The following is a 22025-nucleotide window of genomic DNA, read 5'->3' on the forward strand; positions in this document are numbered from 1 at the left end:
ACTGGCTGCGGTCACATCCCATGCGACCACGCCAAGTTAGTGGTTACGTTTTGTCTAAAGATTTAATTGATATCAGGTGTTAGATGCAGCAACCTCACAGCCCTGAGGACATGAATGCAGTTTATTAACCAAGGCACTGTCTGCGTGGAGTTTATATGTTCTCCCCATGTTTGCTTGGGGTTCCTCTGGGTGCTCCGATTAACTTTCACACTCCAAAAACATACTACTACGTAGGTTAACTGGCTTCTGACAGACAGAGATTAACCCTAAGATGTATATGTGTGTCCATGGGACAGAGAATATAAATGATAAAACATGCTGGTCTGACTGTTACTGAACCTAGATCTGCATACAGTTTGCAAAAATGATAACACCTTTTCTCGTCTTTCATCCACTAAACAGGTGACAGGAGCTGCTCCCAATGCTTTGCAAGTCCAGGATTTAAATGCAACAGTCTATGACGTTATACAGTACGTCCCAGAGCACGTGCAAAGTGATCCACAATCGTAAGTGCACACAGCTCCTTTGTAGGAGAAGGGAGGGAGCTGTGGGTGGCTTGTACTGTAGATGTAGGGCCTAATTCAGAGACAGTTGTTGTAATGCAGCTGCGGTCGCTGCCGCTCTCACAGTAGCGGTTGCTGGAATATGCAAATGCTTAATCTCAGCCTTTCCTTTGTGCTAGATGGCGCACACTCCATGTGTATGAGCGATCAGTCACCCACTTTCAGGCTGCGTGTTGTGTGCATTTGCATTGGCCGCAATATCAGTTGCATCATCAACATTTGCGGTAGCCTAGGGTCTGCTCTAGCTGCTTTTCTCTAATCCAACAAAACATGGCCTCTGAAGCTGTCGATCTGCGATTGGGAACGTGGTAATGTTCCATAACACGCCTGTGACACTTCCATAACACCCCTGTGACACTTCCATGACACTTCCATAACACCCCTGTGACACTTCCATAACACGCCCAGGAAACAGACACTCCCATAACACGCCTGTGACACATCCATGACACTTCCATAACACCCCTGTGACACTTCCATAACACCCCTGTGACACTTCCATAACACCCCTGTGACCCTTCCATAACACGCCTGTGACCCTTCCATAACACGCCTGTGACCCTTCCATAACACGCCTGTGACCCTTCCATAACACGCCTGTGACCCTTCCATAACACGCCTGTGACCCTTCCATAACACGCCTGTGACACTTCCATAGCACACCCAGGAAACAGACACTTCCATAACACGCCTGTGACACGTCCATAACACGCCTATGACACTTCCATGACAATTCCATAACACGCCTGTGACACTTCCATAACACGCCTGTGACACTTCCATAACACATCTGTGACACTTCCATAACACGCCTGTGACACTTCCATAACATGCCTGTGACACTTCCATAACACGCCTCTGACATTTACATAACACATCTGTGACACTTCCATAACACGCCTCTGACACTTCCATAACATGCCTGTGACACTTCCATAACACGCCTCTGACATTTACATAACACGCCCAGGAAACAGACACTTCCATAACACGCCTGTGACACTTCCATAACACGCCTGTGACACTTCCATAACACGCCTGTGACACTTCCATAACACGCCTCTGACATTTACATAACACGCCTGTGACACTTCCATAACACGCCTGTGACACTTCCATAACACGCCTGTGACACTTCCATAACACGCCTGTGACACTTCCATAACACGCCTGTGACCCTTCCATAACACGCCTGTGACCCTTCCATAACACGCCTGTGACCCTTCCATAACACGCCTGTGACCCTTCCATAACACGCCTGTGACACTTCCATAACACGCCTGTGACACTTCCATAACACGCCTGTGACACTTCCATAACACGCCTGTGACATTTACATAACACGCCTGTGACACTTCCATAACACGCCTGTGACACTTCCATAACACGCCTGTGACACTTCCATAACATGCCTGTGACACTTCCATAACATGCCTGTGACACTTCCATAACACGCCTGTGACACTTCCATAACACGCCTGTGACACTTCCATAACACACCTGTGTCCCTTCCATAACACGCCTCTGACACTTCCATAACACGCCTGTGACACTTCCATAACACGCCTGTGACACTTCCATAACATGCCTGTGACACTTCCATAACACGCCCAGGAAACAGACACTTCCATAACACATCTGTGACACTTCCATAACACGCCTCTGACACTTCCATAACATACCTCTGACACTTCCATAACATGCCTGTGACACTTCCATAACATGCCTGTGACACTTCCATAACACGCCCAGGAAACAGACACTTCCATAACACGCCTGTGGCACTTCCATAACACGCCTGTGGCACTTCCATAACACGCCTGTGACACTTCCATAACACGCCTGTGACACTTCCATAACACGCCTGGGACCCTTCCATAACACGCCTGGGACCTTTCCATAACACACCCAGGAAACAGACACTTCCATAACACCCCTGTGACACTTCCATAACACCCCTGTGACACTTCCATAACACACCCAGGAAACAGACACTTCCATAACACGCCTGAGACACTTCCATAACACGTCTGTGACACTTCCATAACACGCCTGTGACATTTACATAACACGCCTGTGACATTTACATAACACGCCTGTGACCCTTACATAACACGCCTGTGACCCTTACATAACACGCCTGTGACACTTCCATAACACGCCTGTGACACTTCCATAACACGCCTGTGACACTTCCATAACACGCCTGTGACACTTCCATAACACGCCTCTGACACTTCCATAACACGCCTGTGACACTTCCATAACACCCCTGTGACCCTTCCATAACACCCCTGTGACCCTTCCATAACACCCCTGTGACCCTTCCATAACACCCCTGTGACCCTTCCATAACACCCCTGTGACCCTTCCATAACACCCCTGTGACACTTCCATAACACGCCTGTGGCCCTTCCATAACACGCCTGTGACACTTCCATAACACCCCTGTGACACTTCCATAACACCCCTGTGACCCTTCCATAACACCCCTGTGACCCTTCCATAACACCCCTGTGACCCTTCCATAACACCCCTGTGACCCTTCCATAACACCCCTGTGACCCTTCCATAACACCCCTGTGACCCTTCCATAACACGCCTGTGGCCCTTCCATAACACGCCTGTGACATTTACATAACACGCCTGTGACCCTTCCATAACACCCCTGTGACCCTTCCATAACACCCCTGTGACCCTTCCATAACACGCCTGTGACACTTCCATAACACGCCTGTGGCCCTTCCATAACACACCCAGGAAACAGACACTTCCATAACACGCCTGTGGCACTTCCATAACACGCCTGTGACCCTTCCATAACACGCCTGTGGCCCTTCCATAACACACCCAGGAAACAGACACTTCCATAACACCCCTGTGACACTTCCATAACACGCCTGTGACACTTCCATAACACGCCTGTGACACTTCCATAACACACCCAGGAAACAGACACTTCCATAACACCCCTGTGACACTTCCATAACACCCCTGTGACACTTCCATAACACCCCTGTGACACTTCCATAACACCCCTGTGACACTTCCATAACACCCCTGTGACACTTCCATAACACACCTGTGACACTTCCATAACACACCCAGGAAACAGACACTTCCATAACACGCCTGAGACACTTCCATAACACGCCTGAGACACTTCCATAACACGTCTGTGACACTTCCATAACACGTCTGTGACACTTCCATAACACGCCTGTGACACTTCCATAACACCTCTGTGACACTTCCATAACACCTCTGTGACACTTCCATAACACCTCTGTGACACTTCCATAACACGCCTGTGACACTTCCATAACACCCCTGTGACCCTTCCATAACACGCCTGTGGCCCTTCCATAACACACCCAGGAAACAGACACTTCCATAACACGCCTGTGGCACTTCCATAACACGCCTGTGACCCTTCCATAACACGCCTGTGGCCCTTCCATAACACGCCTGTGACACTTCCACAACACGCCTGTGACACTTCCACAACACATCTGTGACACTTCCATAACACCCCTGTGACCCTTCCATAACACCTCTGTGACACTTCCATAACACGCCTGTGACCCTTCCATAACACCCCTGTGACCCTTCCATAACACCCCTGTGACCCTTCCATAACACGCCTGTGACACTTCCATAACACGCCTGTGGCCCTTCCATAACACACCCAGGAAACAGACACTTCCATAACACGCCTGTGGCACTTCCATAACACGCCTGTGACCCTTCCATAACACGCCTGTGGCCCTTCCATAACACACCCAGGAAACAGACACTTCCATAACACCCCTGTGACACTTCCATAACACGCCTGTGACACTTCCATAACACACCCAGGAAACAGACACTTCCATAACACGCCTGAGACACTTCCATAACACGCCTGAGACACTTCCATAACACGCCTGAGACACTTCCATAACACGCCTGAGACACTTCCATAACACGCCTGTGACACTTCCACAACACGCCTGTGACACTTCCATAACACGCCTGTGACACTTCCATAACACGCCTGTGACACTTCCATAACACGCCTGTGACACTTCCATAACATACCCAGGAAACAGACACTTCCATAACACGCCTGTGACACTTCCATAGCACATCTGTGACACTTCCATAACACCCCTGTGACCCTTCCATAACACCTCTGTGACACTTCCATAACACGCCTGTGACACTTCCATAACACGCCTGTGACACTTCCATAAAACACCCAGGAAACAGACACTTCCATAACACGCCTGTGGCACTTCCATAACACGCCTGTGACCCTTCTATAACACGCCTGTGACCCTTCCATAACACACCCAGGAAACAGACACTTCCATAACACCCCTGTGACACTTCCATAACACGCCTGTGACACTTCCATAACACGTCTGTGACCCTTCCATAACACGCCTGTGACCCTTCCATAACACGCCTGTGACCCTTCCATAACACGCCTGTGACCCTTCCATAACACACCCAGGAAACAGACACTTCCATAACACCCCTGTGACACTTCCATAACACCCCTGTGACACTTCCATAACACGCCTGTGACACTTCCATAACACCCCTGTGACACTTCCATAACACCCCTGTGACACTTCTATAACACACCCAGGAAACAGACACTTCCATAACACGCCTGTGGCACTTCCATAACACGCCTGTGACACTTCCATAACATACCCAGGAAACAGACACTTCCATAACACGCCTGTGACACTTCCATAACACGCCTGTGACACTTCCATAACACCTCTGTGACCCTTCCATAACACCTCTGTGACCCTTCCATAACACCCCTGTGACACTTCCATATTACCCCTGTGACACTTCCATAACACCCCTGTGACCCTTCCATAACACGCCTGTGACACTTCCATAACACGCCTGTGGCCCTTCCATAACACACCCAGGAAACAGACACTTCCATAACACGCCTGTGGCACTTCCATAACACGCCTGTGACCCTTCCATAACACACCCAGGAAACAGACACTTCCATAACACCCCTGTGACACTTCCATAACACCCCTGTGACACTTCCATAACACCCCTGTGACACTTCCATAACACGCCTGTGACACTTCCATAACACCCCTGTGACACTTCCATAACACCCCTGTGACACTTCCATAACACCCCTGTGACACTTCTATAACACACCCAGGAAACAGACACTTCCATAACACGCCTGTGGCACTTCCATAACACGCCTGTGACACTTCCATAACATACCCAGGAAACAGACACTTCCATAACACGCCTGTGACACTTCCATAACACACCTGTGACCCTTCCATAACACCTCTGTGACCCTTCCATAACACCCCTGTGACACTTCCATAACACGCCTGTGACACTTCCATAACACCCCTGTGACCCTTCCATAACACGCCTGTGACCCTTCCATAACACGCCTGTGGCCCTTCCATAACACACCCAGGAAACAGACACTTCCATAACACCCCTGTGACACTTCCATAACACGCCTGTGACACTTCCATAACACACCCAGGAAACAGACACTTCCGTAACACGCCTGTGGCACTTCCATAACACGCCTGTGACCCTTCCATAACACGCCTGTGACCCTTCCATAACACACCCAGGAAACAGACACTTCCATAACACCCCTGTGACACTTCCATAACACCCCTGTGACACTTCCATAACACCCCTGTGACACTTCCATAACACCCCTGTGACACTTCCATAACACACCTGTGACACTTCCATAACACACCCAGGAAACAGACACTTCCATAACACGCCTGAGACACTTCCATAACACGTCTGTGACACTTCCATAACACGTCTGTGACACTTCCATAACACGCCTGTGACACTTCCATAACACGCCTGTGACACTTCCATAACACGCCTGTGACACTTCCATAACACGCCTGTGACACTTCCATAACACGCCTGTGACACTTCCATAACACGCCTGTGACACTTCCATAACACCCCTGTGACCCTTCCATAACACGCCTGTGGCCCTTCCATAACACACCCAGGAAACAGACACTTCCATAACACGCCTGTGGCACTTCCATAACACGCCTGTGACCCTTCCATAACACGCCTGTGGCCCTTCCATAACACGCCTGTGACACTTCCACAACACGCCTGTGACACTTCCACAACACGCCTGTGACACTTCCATAACACCCCTGTGACCCTTCCATAACACCTCTGTGACCCTTCCATAACACCTCTGTGACACTTCCATAACACGCCTGTGACCCTTCCATAACACCCCTGTGACCCTTCCATAACACCCCTGTGACCCTTCCATAACACGCCTGTGACACTTCCATAACACGCCTGTGGCCCTTCCATAACACACCCAGGAAACAGACACTTCCATAACACGCCTGTGGCACTTCCATATCACGCCTGTGACCCTTCCATAACACGCCTGTGGCCCTTCCATAACACACCCAGGAAACAGACACTTCCATAACACGCCTGTGACACTTCCATAACACGCCTGTGACACTTCCATAACACACCCAGGAAACAGACACTTCCATAACACGCCTGTGGCACTTCCATAACACGCCTGTGACCCTTCCATAACACGCCTGTGACCCTTCCATAACACACCCAGGAAACAGACACTTCCATAACACCCCTGTGACACTTCCATAACACGCCTGTGACACTTCCATAACACACCCAGGAAACAGACACTTCCATAACACGCCTGTGACACTTCCATAGCACATCTGTGACACTTCCATAACACCCCTGTGACCCTTCCATAACACCTCTGTGACACTTCCATAACACGCCTGTGACACTTCCATAACACGCCTGTGACACTTCCATAACACACCCAGGAAACAGACACTTCCATAACACGCCTGTGGCACTTCCATAACACGCCTGTGACCCTTCTATAACACGCCTGTGACCCTTCCATAACACACCCAGGAAACAGACACTTCCATAACACCCCTGTGACACTTCCATAACACGCCTGTGACACTTCCATAACACGCCTGTGACACTTCCATAACACGTCTGTGACCCTTCCATAACACGCCTGTGACCCTTCCATAACACGCCTGTGACCCTTCCATAACACACCCAGGAAACAGACACTTCCATAACACCCCTGTGACACTTCCATAACACCCCTGTGACACTTCCATAACACCCCTGTGACACTTCCATAACACGCCTGTGACACTTCCATAACACCCCTGTGACACTTCCATAACACCCCTGTGACACTTCTATAACACACCCAGGAAACAGACACTTCCATAACACGCCTGTGGCACTTCCATAACACGCCTGTGACACTTCCATAACATACCCAGGAAACAGACACTTCCATAACACGCCTGTGACACTTCCATAACACGCCTGTGACACTTCCATAACACGCCTGTGACACTTCCATAACACACCTGTGACCCTTCCATAACACCCCTGTGACACTTCCATATTACCCCTGTGACACTTCCATAACACCCCTGTGACACTTCTATAACACACCCAGGAAACAGACACTTCCATAACACGCCTGTGGCACTTCCATAACACGCCTGTGACACTTCCATAACATACCCAGGAAACAGACACTTCCATAACACGCCTGTGACACTTCCATAACACGCCTGTGACACTTCCATAACACGCCTGTGACACTTCCATAACACACCTGTGACACTTCCATAACACACCTGTGACCCTTCCATAACACCTCTGTGACCCTTCCATATTACCCCTGTGACACTTCCATAACACCCCTGTGACACTTCCATAACACCCCTGTGACACTTCCATAACACCCCTGTGACACTTCCATAACACCCCTGTGACACTTCCATAACACGCCTGTGACACTTCCATAACACGCCCAGGAAGCAGACACTTTTTGCGATCACTTTAGGTCACCTCCCGGTCTCCGCACTGAAACGCCCAGTGATTGCTAACCTCACATTGGTTTGCGCCTGCGCAGTGAGGGTTTTCAAGATTTTTTGTGTATGCGTAGTAGCAAAACATTGCTCAACTGCGTAAATGTCGTCTTGTGTTCATCTCTGAATCAGGCCTATAGTAGAGATATGCGCAGACCCCCGTGTTCTGGTTTTGGCAAAACCACCCTCAAGTGTTATGGTTTGGTTTTTGATTTTTTTTTTATTTAAAATGGATAAATATAGCTAAAAAATTTTTCATTTGGAATTGTTTATGTGTAATTCAAAACCCGAGATCCGTTTTTTTAGATCCGAGTTCCCAAGTTACTGGGAACCCCAAAAGTGATCCGAGCTGGGACTTGGTTTCGACTTGTAACCCTAAATTTCAGGTGTTTTCGGTGTTCAGTTAAACCGAACCGCTCATCTCTAGCCCATAGTGATGTTGCCATTGTGGTGGATTCAAAGTAGTGGTGTAGCCAAATGCCCTAGTTCTGAAATGGAGCCTCACATAATCAAAAGATGCAATGTGTGGCCAAACACAAGGCATGGTATTGCCCTCTCCCCCTCCTCCATGGCTAGCCTACGGTCCGGCTGACCCCCCTTCCCCCAGACCAGCTTGGGCTCGGGTAATTTGTACCCGCCTCATCACCCCCTCTGGACACCTGGTCTAGCTGGTAGTATTGGTAAAAAGGCCACAGCAGTAACCCACAGCTACATGTCTTATTTTTGCAGGGTACTTTGATTCTAAGCTGCAGGCGATGCCGATGTTCATGGTGTGTGCAGAGAGGTGTAGATGGGATTGACGCGCACAGTATCAGAAATTAATTGTAAATGTGCTGGGCGGTGACAGGGAGGAGACAGGGAGGTGACAATTCAGATGCACGTAGATGGTCCATATACGTGTTATGGGCGTGACGCTGAACAAGTTACAAGCTCAGATGCTTAATCGCTCACATTAGAGGCCACACTCTGAATGAGATTCTACACCTAGCATGGGGCAGGTGCAAGTTTCCATGGTGCAAGTGGTATCACAGGGGTCTATTTACTAAGCCTTGGATGGAGATAAAGTGAACGGAGATAAAGTACCAGCCAATCAGCTCCTGTCACTTTACAGGCTGTTAGAAAAATGACAGGAACTGGTTGGTACTTTATCTCCGTCCACTTTCTCTCCATCCAAGGCTTAGTAAATAGACCTCACAGTGTCTAAAGACATGCAACAGGAGAAGGACAAATACTTGCATTAGCATAAAGTTGCCCTAGGGTGACAATTCAATTAAACTCTATGGCCACAAGTTATTGGCATTCACGCCAACTTGTGCCCATAAACATCACCGATTTTCCATCACAGAGATGCTGGGTGCACTGGAAAATCTGAGACTTAGTTATACCATAATGCTCGGCAATCTGCGCATTCATGCACAAAGCCTAGAATTGCCCCCTGTAAGTGTACCTATTGCTCCCTGTAAGTGTACCTATTGCCCCCTGTAAGTGTACCTATTGCCCCCTGTAAGTGTACCTATTGCCCCCTGTAAGTGTACCTATTGCCCCCTGTAAGTGTACCTATTGCCCCCTGTAAGTGTACCTATTGCCCCCTGTAAGTGTACCTATTGCCTTATTTTCTGGGCTAAACTGCAGGATGGATATTGGTTCAATACGCACAATAGTTGACTTTAGATTAGATTTTAGCTACAGCTCTGGGTACAGTCATGTCCTTTACTATGGTATCTCCCTATGTTTTCTCTTTGTCTGTCAGATGCAGTATTTATTCAGAAACAGCAAATAATATTGTTACTGTCATCACGGACTATTTGTAGTAGCTGAATAAATATTTCAAAGCTTTAGTGCTGCAGAGTAAATAAGTTCTTTATCCTCAGCAATAAAAGAACAGATCGTGTATCTTGTAATGTGTATTCAGCGGAGATCTGTAACAAGTACAGTGTTTGATAACTTAGTTAGTGCTATAAAATAACTTTCCTTATAACTGATAGGATTACAAGACACATGAAACATAATATACCCAGTAATATGCCCAATTAACTGTAAGTAATATGCCAATTCACATATGTAAATAAAAATGTGATTGTCTGTTCAGATTAAATTCTCTATTTTCTATGTTTCTATCTATCTATCTATCTATCTATCTAGCTTGCCTACTCTCCCGAAAATTGGGTGCCCCTCCCAAGCCCCCCGGGAAGGCAGGCAAGCCTCCCGACGGCTATCAATCCGCCCGACCCCCTCGCAGTAACACTAGAAACCCCCGCAGTGGGGCGGGGGGTTGTGCGAATTTGCGATGAATCGCGTCATCATGGCCCCGCCCCCTGCTTCACAATGCCAATAATATCGGCATTGTGAAGAGGGGGCGGAGCCATGCTGACGCGATAGTGCGGTCACGCCCCATGCTCCTCCCCCAATGCTGCATCATCACAGCACCACGCCCCCTTTTTGCCGCAACACGCCCCCCACCATAGAAGCCGGCCAGCTCCCTCCCGGAAAGAGGGAGCTAAAAGTCAGCAGGTATGCTATCTATCTATCTCATATCTATCTATCTATCTCATATCTATCTATTTATCTCTCATATATATATATATATATATATATATATATATATATATATATATATACACATACATATACATATACAGTCAGGTCCATAAATATTGGGACATTGACAGAATTTTCAGATTTTGTCCTCTATTCACCACCGCAATGGCTTTGAAACTGTTGTAATTCCTACACCGTTCACCCAATTTGGATGTAATTACCCTCAAATTAAATCTGAAAGTCTGCAGTTAAAGCACATCTTGTTTGTTTCATTTCAAAACCATTGCGGTGGTGAATAGAGGCCAAAATCTGAAAATTCTGTCAATGTCCCAATATTTATGGACCTGACTGTATATATATATATATATATATATATATATATATATATATATATATATATATATATATATATATATATATATATATATATATATAGTCAAACGGAGGTCCGGCACTCCCAATAACCGACAACAATTTCTAGAGGTGCCCTCACATATGAGAAAGTATAGTCATGCGAAGGTGCGGCACTCTCAATAAATAAAGCACGACAACTGTGTCTTAGTTATCAACGTTTCAGTACATTGACGTACTATCTTCAGGATAAAAATACATACTGTGAGTTCTTACCTTAAATACTATCACCACTAGTGAACCGCACCGGAAGCGGGACCAGCCACCCGTCCGGAGTCGGCTGCAGATGACGTCATCACGTCCGCACCGTCGCGGGTGTGTGACGCAGTGCATACCCATCACCAGGCAACCAAAATATCTATCTCTCATATCTATCTATCTATCTCATATCTATCTATCTCTCATATCTATCTATCTATCTATCTATCTCATATCTATCTATCTCTCATATATATCTATCTATCTATATATGTCATATCTATCTATCTATCTATCTCATTTCTATCTATGTCATTTATCTATCTCATATGTATTTATCTGTCTATCTCTCATATATCTATCTATCTCATATCTATCTCTCATATATATCTATCTATCTCTCATATATATCTATCTATCTATCTCATATCTATTTATCTATCTATCTATCTCATATCTATTTATCTATCTGTCTATCTATCTCATATCTATCCATCTCATATCTATCTATCTGTCATTTATATCTATCTATCTATCTCTCATATATATCTATCTATCTCATCTATATCTATCTATCTCATATCTATCTCATATCTATCTATTTCATATCTATCTATCTAGCTATCTATCTCATATCTATTATTATTATTATCGTTTATTTATATGGCGCCACATGTGTTCCGTAGCGCCTTACAAGGTACATAACCAAAAAGTGACTTACAGTAAAATACAATACAATGAATAAAATACAATACAATCTATCTATCTATCATATCTACCTATCTATGTCATACCTATTTATGGGCCTGATTCAGACCCACTCGCGAGCGGCTGTCCGCTCGCAAGTGGGTCGATGTTCTGGACTGAGCATGCGCATGACGGAGGGAGCTCCGTCGTGCGCATGCGCCAGACGCAACGAGCGAAGGAAAGTCCTTCGCTCGTTGTGTCTGATCAAAGGGGGCGTGCTGTCGATGTTGATTGACAGCACGCCCCCTTTGGTAGGCGTGCCGGGGGTGTGCCTCCCTGACGGGGGCGTTCCCCCGGGAACGCCTCCCGTCAGAAGCCGGCCCACTGAGATCACTAGTGATGTCAGTGGGAGTGATTTTGGCTCTGATAGAGCCAAAATCACTCCGGAGCTTGCGGTTGAAAACCTCAACCGCAGGCTCCGGCTCGCAGTTTCGATGGTCGCGATGGTCACGACCATCGCGGCCATCAAGCTGCACGCTCGTATAGCCTGTGGGTGGTGACCCACAGCTATACGAGCGTCCGGGAGGACGCTCCATTTTTATGGAGGCCGGCCCTCATTCAGAGCGTGCGCTCTGCTCAGAGCGTACGGCTCTGAATGAGGGCCTATGTGTCTGTCTATGTCACATCTATCTATTTATTTATCGGTGTCATATCTATCTATCTATTTACCCACCTACCTACTGTACCTACCTAGTGTTTTTCTCAGCAATATATAGGAGTCTATTCATTATCACTTAAGTTCTACAAAAGCAGATGACAATGCACATTTTCATCTGCTATTGTAGAAATTAAGTTTTTCTTGCGGAATGGCCCGCTGTCCCCATACACTAGTATCCCAGATATCTCCTACTTACCTTTTTCTTGCGGAATGGCTCGCTATCCCCATACACTAGTATCACAGATATCTCCATCTTACCTTCCTCTCACTATCTGGCTCGCTATCCCCATACACTAGTATCACAGATATCTCCCTCTTTCCTTTCTCTCACTATCTGGCTCGCTGTCCCCATACACTAGTATAACAGATATCTCCTTCTTACCTTTCTCCCACTATCTGACCCGCTATCCCCATACACTAGTATCACAGATATCTCCTTCTTACCTTTCTCCCACTATCTGACCCGCTATCCCCATACACTAGTATCACAGATATCTCCTACTTACCTTTCTCTCACTATCTGGTCCGCTGTCCCCATACACTAGTATCACAGATATCTCCTGCTTACCTTACTCTCACTATCTGGCCCGCTATCCCCATACACTTGTATCACAGATATCTCCTGATTACCTTTCTCTTACTATCTGGCCCGCTGTCCCCATACACTTGTATCACAGATATCTCCTGCTTACCTTTCTCTCACTACCTGGCCCGCTGTCCCCATACACCAGTATCACAGATATCTCCTGCTTACCTTCCTCTCACTGTCTGGCCTGCTGTCCCCATACACTAGTATCACAGATATTGTCACGACCAGGGTTTCGCAGCATGGAGGTTTGCGGTCCTTACCGGTGAGGGCGCTGTGGCGCTGTCCTTCTGTCGAGGGAGCTGGCATGTGGAGACTGGCATTGGCTGTATGCAGAGGTCCTGGCAAGGGTAAGTCTAGCGGCATCTCTGTGTCACAGGTGTCTGGGCGCCACCATGTTGTCTTTGGCCATGTGACATAGCAGGCTAATCATCTGTAGGTCACCTGTTCTCTCTGGCCTATCACGTTCTGCTACTGGGTACTTAAGGGTGTTTGGAGCTCCCTGTAGTTGTCAGTGCAATGTGTTCACAGCGTAGCTGTGAGAGAGACTTCTCTACGCTCCTGAGACCTAGACTTGTGTTCCGGTGCTAGCTCCAGTTCCTTGTCGGCCTCTGGCTCCCTGCATAATCTGCACCACTCTACCTTGCTTCCTGCTGAGATCAGCCCTGCACCTTCCACCAGACCCACTCCTGCCTGAACCTGTCTCCACAGTTAACCCACTCCTGCCTGAACCTGTTTCCTCAGTCAACCCATCACAGCATTTCCGGATTTCCATTTCAGCCTGCATCACCTCAGTACTGGATATCCCCTTCAGCCACTATTCAGCAAACCAGGAATCCCACTTCACTCTCACAGTTTATCTGGATTCATCTCTGTCACTGATCTGGACATTCGTTACTCCCATTTACTACAGCTCCCTTCAGCCACATATATCAATTTGCTTATTACTGGACTTTAGTTAATCATTATTCATGTCTTCTAACAGTCACATTAAACAACCCATCTTTCAGTTTAAAGTTTAAACCTGTGTCTGCTCCTGCTTCCACCCCGGGTCCACAACAAATACAGACTCTGACAGTTTGCACTGACCAAATGGATTCGGCTACTGGACAGGAGTCCAGAACAGATTTAATTCATGGCATGGCTTCACGCCTGGAAGGATTGGGAACCATGCAACAGCAATTAGCATATTATGTGCAAGAAATGGCACGCCGTCAGGATAATTTACTAGCTTCCCCAAGTATGCCTGCAGTTACTGCTGCTTTCACTTCCCTGGTATCTACCTCTGGAGCTCCTCCTCATTTGTATTTACCTACACCTGGCAAGTTTGATGGCAATCCTAAACTGTGTTGTGGATTTCTAAACCAGTGTGATGTACATTTTACTTTGCAACCCTCCAATTTCCCTACTCCTAAAACCAAAGTGGCCTATATTGTGTCGCTGCTGTCCGATTGGGTTTCTCTGCTCTGGGAGCGATCAGATCCACTACTGGATAATTATCCAGAATTTTTAACATCATTCAGGAGGATTTTTCATGAGCCTGGAAGAACCACTTCTGCTTCATTCAGTATTATGAATCTGAAATAAGGTATCCGTCCTGTCAGTCAGCACATCATTCAGTTCCAGACGTTGGCATCAGAGCTCAGATGGAACGAAGAAGCCCTAACATCGGCCTTCTGGCATGGACTATCGGATCGTATAAAGGATGACCTAGCCACTCATGATTTACCCTCTAGTCCTAATGATCTAATTTCCCTCTGCAACAAGATTGACATATGCTTTATAGAGCGCTAAGCTGAGAAGCACAGAACAGCTCGTTTTAGGCCTCATCCTCAACCTCTTCCTACCTGTTCTCCTCCCTTGCTTACAGATAAAGAACCCATCATACCCATCTTCCTAAAGAAGAACAACAGAGACACATTCAAAAGAACCTTTGTCTATACTGTGGAGACACGGGTCACCTGGTGGCTTCCTGTAACCGCAAGTCGGGAAACGCCCATTCCTAACTAGTCCCGGGGACACTCAGGAGTAATACTTTCGTCCCCAAAGCAAAATGACTCTGTCTTGTCCATAGCTCTGGACATTAAGTCTAGTCCTGCATTCGTATCTGCGCTCCTGGATTCTGGGGCAGCAGAAAATGTCATGTCTGCTCGTTTGGCAGATAAATTACAAATTCCTTGCATCACCTTGGATCCTGCTATCTCCTTGACATCTATCGATGGTAGACCTATGGAACTGTGTCTAGAAGAACCCAATCTATTGTAGTTCGCATTGGAGCTCTCCATGCTGAACTTATCAACTTCTTAGTCATACCCAAGGCTACCCATGAGATTATACTCGGATACCCGTGGCTGCATAAACACAATCCCAGAATTGATTGGAACACTATGCAGGTTCTATCATGGAGTGAGGAATGCCAGGGGTCTTGTCTTCCGCAGATTCGACCTGTGAGGAAAATTCAGACGTCAGAGGCCCCATCTATACCTAAAGAATATCAATCGTTTACCGATGTTTTCTCTGAAAAACAAGCCAACATTTTACCCCCTCATAGAGAATGGGATTGTCCTATTGACTTGTTGCCTGGGAAGACGCCTCCCCGTGGTCGGACCTATCTGCTGTCCCTACCAGAAACCGACGCCATGTCGGAATACATCCGAGAGAACTTAAAAAAGGGATTTATCCAACCATCTACATCACCTGCTGGAGCGGGATTCTTCTGTTTCTAAAAAAGATGGAGGCTTGAGGCCGTGTATAGATTATAGAGGCCTGAATTATATCACAGTAAAAAACAGATACCCTCTACCATTGATCATCGAATTATTTGACAGAGTCAAGGGATCCACTATATTTTGTAAATTAGATCTCCGAGGTGCATACAACCTCATCCGTATGTGAGCAGGTGACGAGTGGAAAACAGCATTCAACACGAGGGACGGTCACTTTGAATACTTGGTCATGCCGTTCGGGCTGTGTAATGCACCTGCTGTTTTTCAAGGATTTGTCAATGAGATTTTTAGGGATCTCTTATATGTCTGAGTTGTTGTCTACTTAGATGACATTTTCATTTTTTCATCTTCTTCTGAGGAACACCATAATCAGGTAAAAGAAGTCTTGTCTCGTCTGAGGAAGAACCAACTGTATTGTAAATTGGAGAAATGTGTGTTTGGTGTACCAAGTATTCCATTTCTTGGATATATAATTTCAGGATTGGGTTTAGAAATGGACCCCAAAAAAGTCCAAGCAATACTGGATTGGTCCCGACCCACGTCTTTAAAAGCCATCCAGAGACTTCTTGGTTTCTCAAATTACTATCATCGTTTTATCAAGGGATTCTCCTCTTTGATGGCTCCAATCACAGCCCTAACTCATAAAGGTGCCAACTCTGCTCTGTGGCCCCCTGAGGCGGAGTCAGCTTTTCAACTTCTCAAGTAAGCCTTTATAACAGCTCCAGTTTTGAGACAACCGAATACCAATAGGCCCTTTTTTCTGGAGGTGGATGCTTCGTCTAAGGAAGTGGGAGCTGTCTTGTCCCAGCGTTTTGAGGATAACCGGATTCACCCGTGTGGTTTCTACTCAAAGAAATTTTCCCCTGCCAAAAGAAATTATGCCATAGGCGAACAGGAGCTATTAGCTGTTAAACTGGCCTTAGAGGAATGGCGGTACCTTCTAGAGGGCGCTAAGTTCCCTTTTACCGTTTTTACAGACCACGGGAATCTTCTTTTTCTGAAAAATATTCAATGTGTAAGTCCTCGCTTGGCACGGTGGGCTATATTTTTTGCCCGTTTTCGTTTTACCCTGTTGTATCGCTTTGGGGCTCTCAATCAGAAGGCCGATGCCTTGTCACGGTCACTGTCCACTGATAGTGGTCCAGAAACTCTGCTGAATACACCCGTGCTAGAGTTAAAGGTGTTTGCCACTATACAACTGCAACCACCTGTTGGAAGACCTTTGTGGCCCCGGAGTTGAGGAAACCGTTGGTGACGTGGGCCCACTCATCTCGTTTTGCTGGTCATTCAGGCATTCATAAGATTTTGGAGTTCCTAATGAGAACCTACTGGTGGCCATCGATGAAAACCGAGGTAACAGAGTTTATCTCATCTTGTACCCAATGTGCCCAGCATAAGTCTCCTCGACAGTCTCCAGCCAGTGAATTGGTGCGTCTTCCCATACCATCTCGTCCGTGGACACATCTGTCCATGGATTTTGTGACAGACCTGCCAAATTATAATGGATATACCACCATCTGTGTTGTAGTGGATCGTTTCTCCAAGATGGTCCATTACATTCCGCTAGAGAAGTTACACTCGGCACCCGATTTGGCTCACTTGTTTGTCCACCATATATTTTGCCTTCATGGACTTCCTTTAGAAATCGTCTCAGACCGGGGTGTCCAATTCGTGGCAAAATTCTGGAGAGCTGTCTGCTCTGTCCTACAAGTGAAACTTAACTTTTCCACGGCCTATCACCCTCAAAGTAATGGGTCCACTGAGAGGGTGAACCAGGACCTCGAGACTTTCATGAGAATCTTTATGTCATCATCTCAGGACAACTGGTCTGAGTCCCTTCCCTGGGCCGATTTTGCGCACAACGCATCATACCATTCTTCTACGAGCCAAACTCCTTTCTTCATTGTGTATGGTCTTCATCCCAGGGTCCCTGAGTTCCGAAGTTTACCCGCCTTTGATGTACCAGCTGTGGATGCCACTATACGGAACTTTGCTTCAGTTTGGGCTCAGGTGCGAGATGCTCTTGTGAAAACTTCTGTGCGGTACAAGGACCAGGCTGATAGGAAATGAAGAAAAGTTCCTCAGATGCGGGTCGGGGATCAAGTATGGATTTCTACCCACAATCTTCGGCTCAGGGTACGATCCATGAAATTCACCCCCCCCGGTTTATTGGACCATACTCCATTACAGAAATAATCAATCCAGTCTCCTATTGTCTTCAGCTCCCGTCTTATTTGAAAATTCCTAATTGATTTCATATATCTCTCCTCAAGCCATTAGTTCTGAATACATTTCTCAGCGTTCTCCCTGTTCAACTCAGGATCCAAACTGAAAAAGGGGTGGAATTTGAGGTGTCTCAGATTCTGGACTCTCGTATCTGTCATGGTCATTTGCAATACCTGCTTGATTGGAGAGGCTATGGTCCGGAAGAGCGTTGTTGGACCAGAGCTGAGAACATCCACGCTCCCAAACTCATCAGCAAATTCCACTGTGCTCATCCTGAAAAGCCTGGAAGGTGTCCTGAGGCCACCCGTAAGGAGGGGTATACTGTCACGACCAAGGTTACGTGGCATGGAGGTTTGCGGTCCTTACCGGTGAGGGCGCTGTGGCGCGGTCCTTCTGTCAAGGGAGCTGGCATGTGGAGACTGGCATTGGCTGTACGCAGAGGTCCTGGCAAGGGTAAGTCTAGCGACATCTCTGTGTCACAGGTGTCTGGGCGCCGCCATGTTGTCTTTGGCCATGTGACATAGCAGGCTAATCGTCTGTAGGTCACCTGTTCTCTCTGGCCCATCACGTTCTGCTACTGGGTACTTAAGGGTGTTTGGAGCTCCCTGTAGTTGTCAGTGCAACGTGTTCACAGCGTAGCTGTGAGAGAGACTTCTCTACGCTCCTGAGACCTAGACTTGTGTTGCGGTGCAAGCTCCAGTTCCTTGTCAGCCCCTGGCTCCCTGCATAGCCTGCACCACTCTGCCTTGCTTCCTGCTGAGATCAGCCCTGCACCTTCCACCAGAACCTCTCTTGCCTGAACCTGTCTCCACAGTTAACCCACTCCTGCCTGAACCTGTTTCCTCAGTCAACCCATCACAGCATTTCCGGATTTCCATTTCAGCCTGCATCACCTCAGTACTGGATATCCCCTTCAGCCACTATTCAGCAAACCAGGAATCCCACTTCACTCTCACAGTTTATCTGGATTCATCTCTGTCACTGATCTGGACATTCGTTACTCCCATTTACTACAGCTCCCTTCAGCCACATATATCAATTTGCTTATTACTGGACTTTAGTTAATCATTATTCATGTCTTCAAGTTCTAACAGTCACATTAAACAACCCACCTTTCAGTTTAAACCTGTGTCTGCTCCTGCTTCCACCCCGGGACCACAACAAATACAGACTCTGACAGATATCACCTGCTTACCTTTCTCTCACTATCTGGCCCGCTGTCCCCATACACTAGTATCACATATATCTCCTGATTACCTTTCTCTCACTATCTGGCCTGCTGTCCCCATACACTAGTATCACATATGTCTCCTTCTTACCTTTCTCTCACTATCTGGCCTGCTGTCCCCATACACTAGTATCACATATGTCTCCTTCTTACCTTTCTCTCACTATCTGGCCCGCTGACCCCATACACTAGTATCACATATGTCTCCTTCTTACCTTTCTCTCACTATCTGGCCCGCTGTCCCCATACACTAGCTGGGGACCTAAATTCATCAAGCTCCGAAAATACAATATATTCAGAGTTTGACTGTGGGAGTAATCGCCATCTTCAGATGGCATTCGCACCTGCTCCTGGCACACACCCAACTTCTTCCCTATGGGAAGGAGTCCCGGGATGTGAAGGGCTCCTTCCACCAGACGCCGGGGCTTTGTGCGCCTGTGTGAACTCTAGTTCACGCAGGCGCACTAGCACTGCCGAGTCGGTCTGGTGCCCACGGCGAGTTAGAATGGGACCCTGATAATTAACATAATGCATACTTACCTACTCTCCCTGAAGTGTCGGGAGGCACCCAAATTGTCAGGGAGCCCCCCACACCCCCAGAAGAGTATCCACATATCCTGCCCACTTCCTAGTGAAGTGGGCAGGATGGGAAGATAAATGCCGGGAATCACGGCATAATTGCCGTGACTCGCGGCCCTGTATGGAGGGGGCAGAGCTAAATTAAATGAAAATGTGTCATTAATGTAGTAAGCCGGCCTCGCCCCTCTAAGCGCTCACCAGTGTCTGCTCCCCAGGTATCTCCTTCTCCTGGGGAGCAGATAAATAAAGTAGGCAAGTACGACATAATGAATAGACCCCTTAATCTAAGTGCTTGCTATATCCGGCAATTTGTATTGTGAACATTAAAAAAACTTTGGAATTGCAACTTGCAGGAATGTGTGGTTTATAATGGCAGCTTTCTGCTTTATTACATACTGTACAGTGATTTGCAACTTGCATAAAATCGCCTTTTATGCAACATTGGGGGTTACTAAATTCCCATCTAAGGGGGAAATTTATTGCAACACCACCAGTTGTTTACATGAAGATGCTGGCATTTGTAGTGCCATAGGAGCATGCACTATTTTTTCAAACTAATGCAGTGATACTCAAGGCTAGGGGTACCATGAGGTGCCCTGTGCTACTCAACTTTGGACTATCAACAGTAGGTGCAGGGCATACAGTATTTGGCTACTGTCCTGGATTTTTGGGAAGAATTCCCCATAGAGAAGTGTACGCTCAGAGCACTGAATTCAGTAGGGAAGTGGGCAGGGTTTTGATAAAGTGATTCACTGCAAATTGCAGCATCATGACTCCTCCCCCTGGCACCTGCTGCATGGTGATACAAATCACAGCAGCAAGTGGGGCGTAACCATGGTTCCTCCTAGAGGGCTGGGCACTTGCAAGATGGAAGGCAGGGGGACATTATTTTGTTCAGGTCTCAAATAGCATTTAATAGAATCTACTATGGAAATACTACTAAGTCGAACAACAACAATAACAACAGTGACATCTAGGGGAGAAAAGAGAAAATACTGCATCAAATTCAGAGACGAAAAAACAAAAGAAATACTTGTGGCTCAGTAGTGTAGGTGCAATTTGGTAAAAAAAAAAAAACACAATTTTTTTTCTTAATGTTTTGAATACAAATTATAGTATTTATTAAGTTGCAGTTTCACAAATCCCCATGAAATGTGACTAAAACAAATTCCTTAATAAAAGGTGTCTCTGGCTGGTGAGATATAGGGCCAGATTCAGAGCCGGACGCTATTTGCGCTCGCTCGTCCTGAAAAAGGGGGTGGCTATTTAAATTAACCGTTCGCTCTTTGCGGTCTGTTCACGCCTCTGTGTCTGAACGAGCGAACAAAACATGCGAACGTAATTTTGAAAAAAACGCCCCCTGGCCGCTCACATCATACGTCATGTCCGCTATTTATTAGATTAATCGAGTACATCGGACGGGGTATGAACTGCTCGCTATTCTTGTGGTTGGTTTTTCCTACAACAATCATGCGAGCAGTTCTGACTATAAAACAACCAAGTGACGTGGTCGATGACGCTGCTGTAGTAATTATGCACACCCATTAAACGCCCGTTTTGACCGTTTGGCACGCCTGCGTTCGGATCTCCACTCCCCGTTTTCAAGCACCTTC

General features: G+C 46.9%; 1 protein-coding gene across 2 annotated transcripts in view; it reads left to right on the forward strand.

Annotated features, from left to right (window-relative positions):
- Window positions 1–22025, forward strand: part of HEPACAM2 (HEPACAM family member 2) — a 120403-nt gene that overhangs the window by 92707 nt on the left and 5671 nt on the right. Inside the window, exon 9 of one of the 2 annotated variants that reach the window (XM_088443865.1) lies at window positions 403–506. In XM_088443865.1, coding sequence (XP_088299991.1) covers window positions 403–506 — 104 coding nt within the window. Of the gene's footprint in view, window positions 1–402; window positions 511–22025 lie in introns of those variants that run through there. The other variant, XM_088443866.1, reaches the window with a different exon arrangement.

This window comes from Taudactylus pleione, unplaced genomic scaffold (assembly GCF_031769625.1).
Source record: "Taudactylus pleione unplaced genomic scaffold, aTauple2 ptg000335l, whole genome shotgun sequence".
NCBI lineage: Eukaryota > Metazoa > Chordata > Amphibia > Anura > Myobatrachidae > Taudactylus > Taudactylus pleione.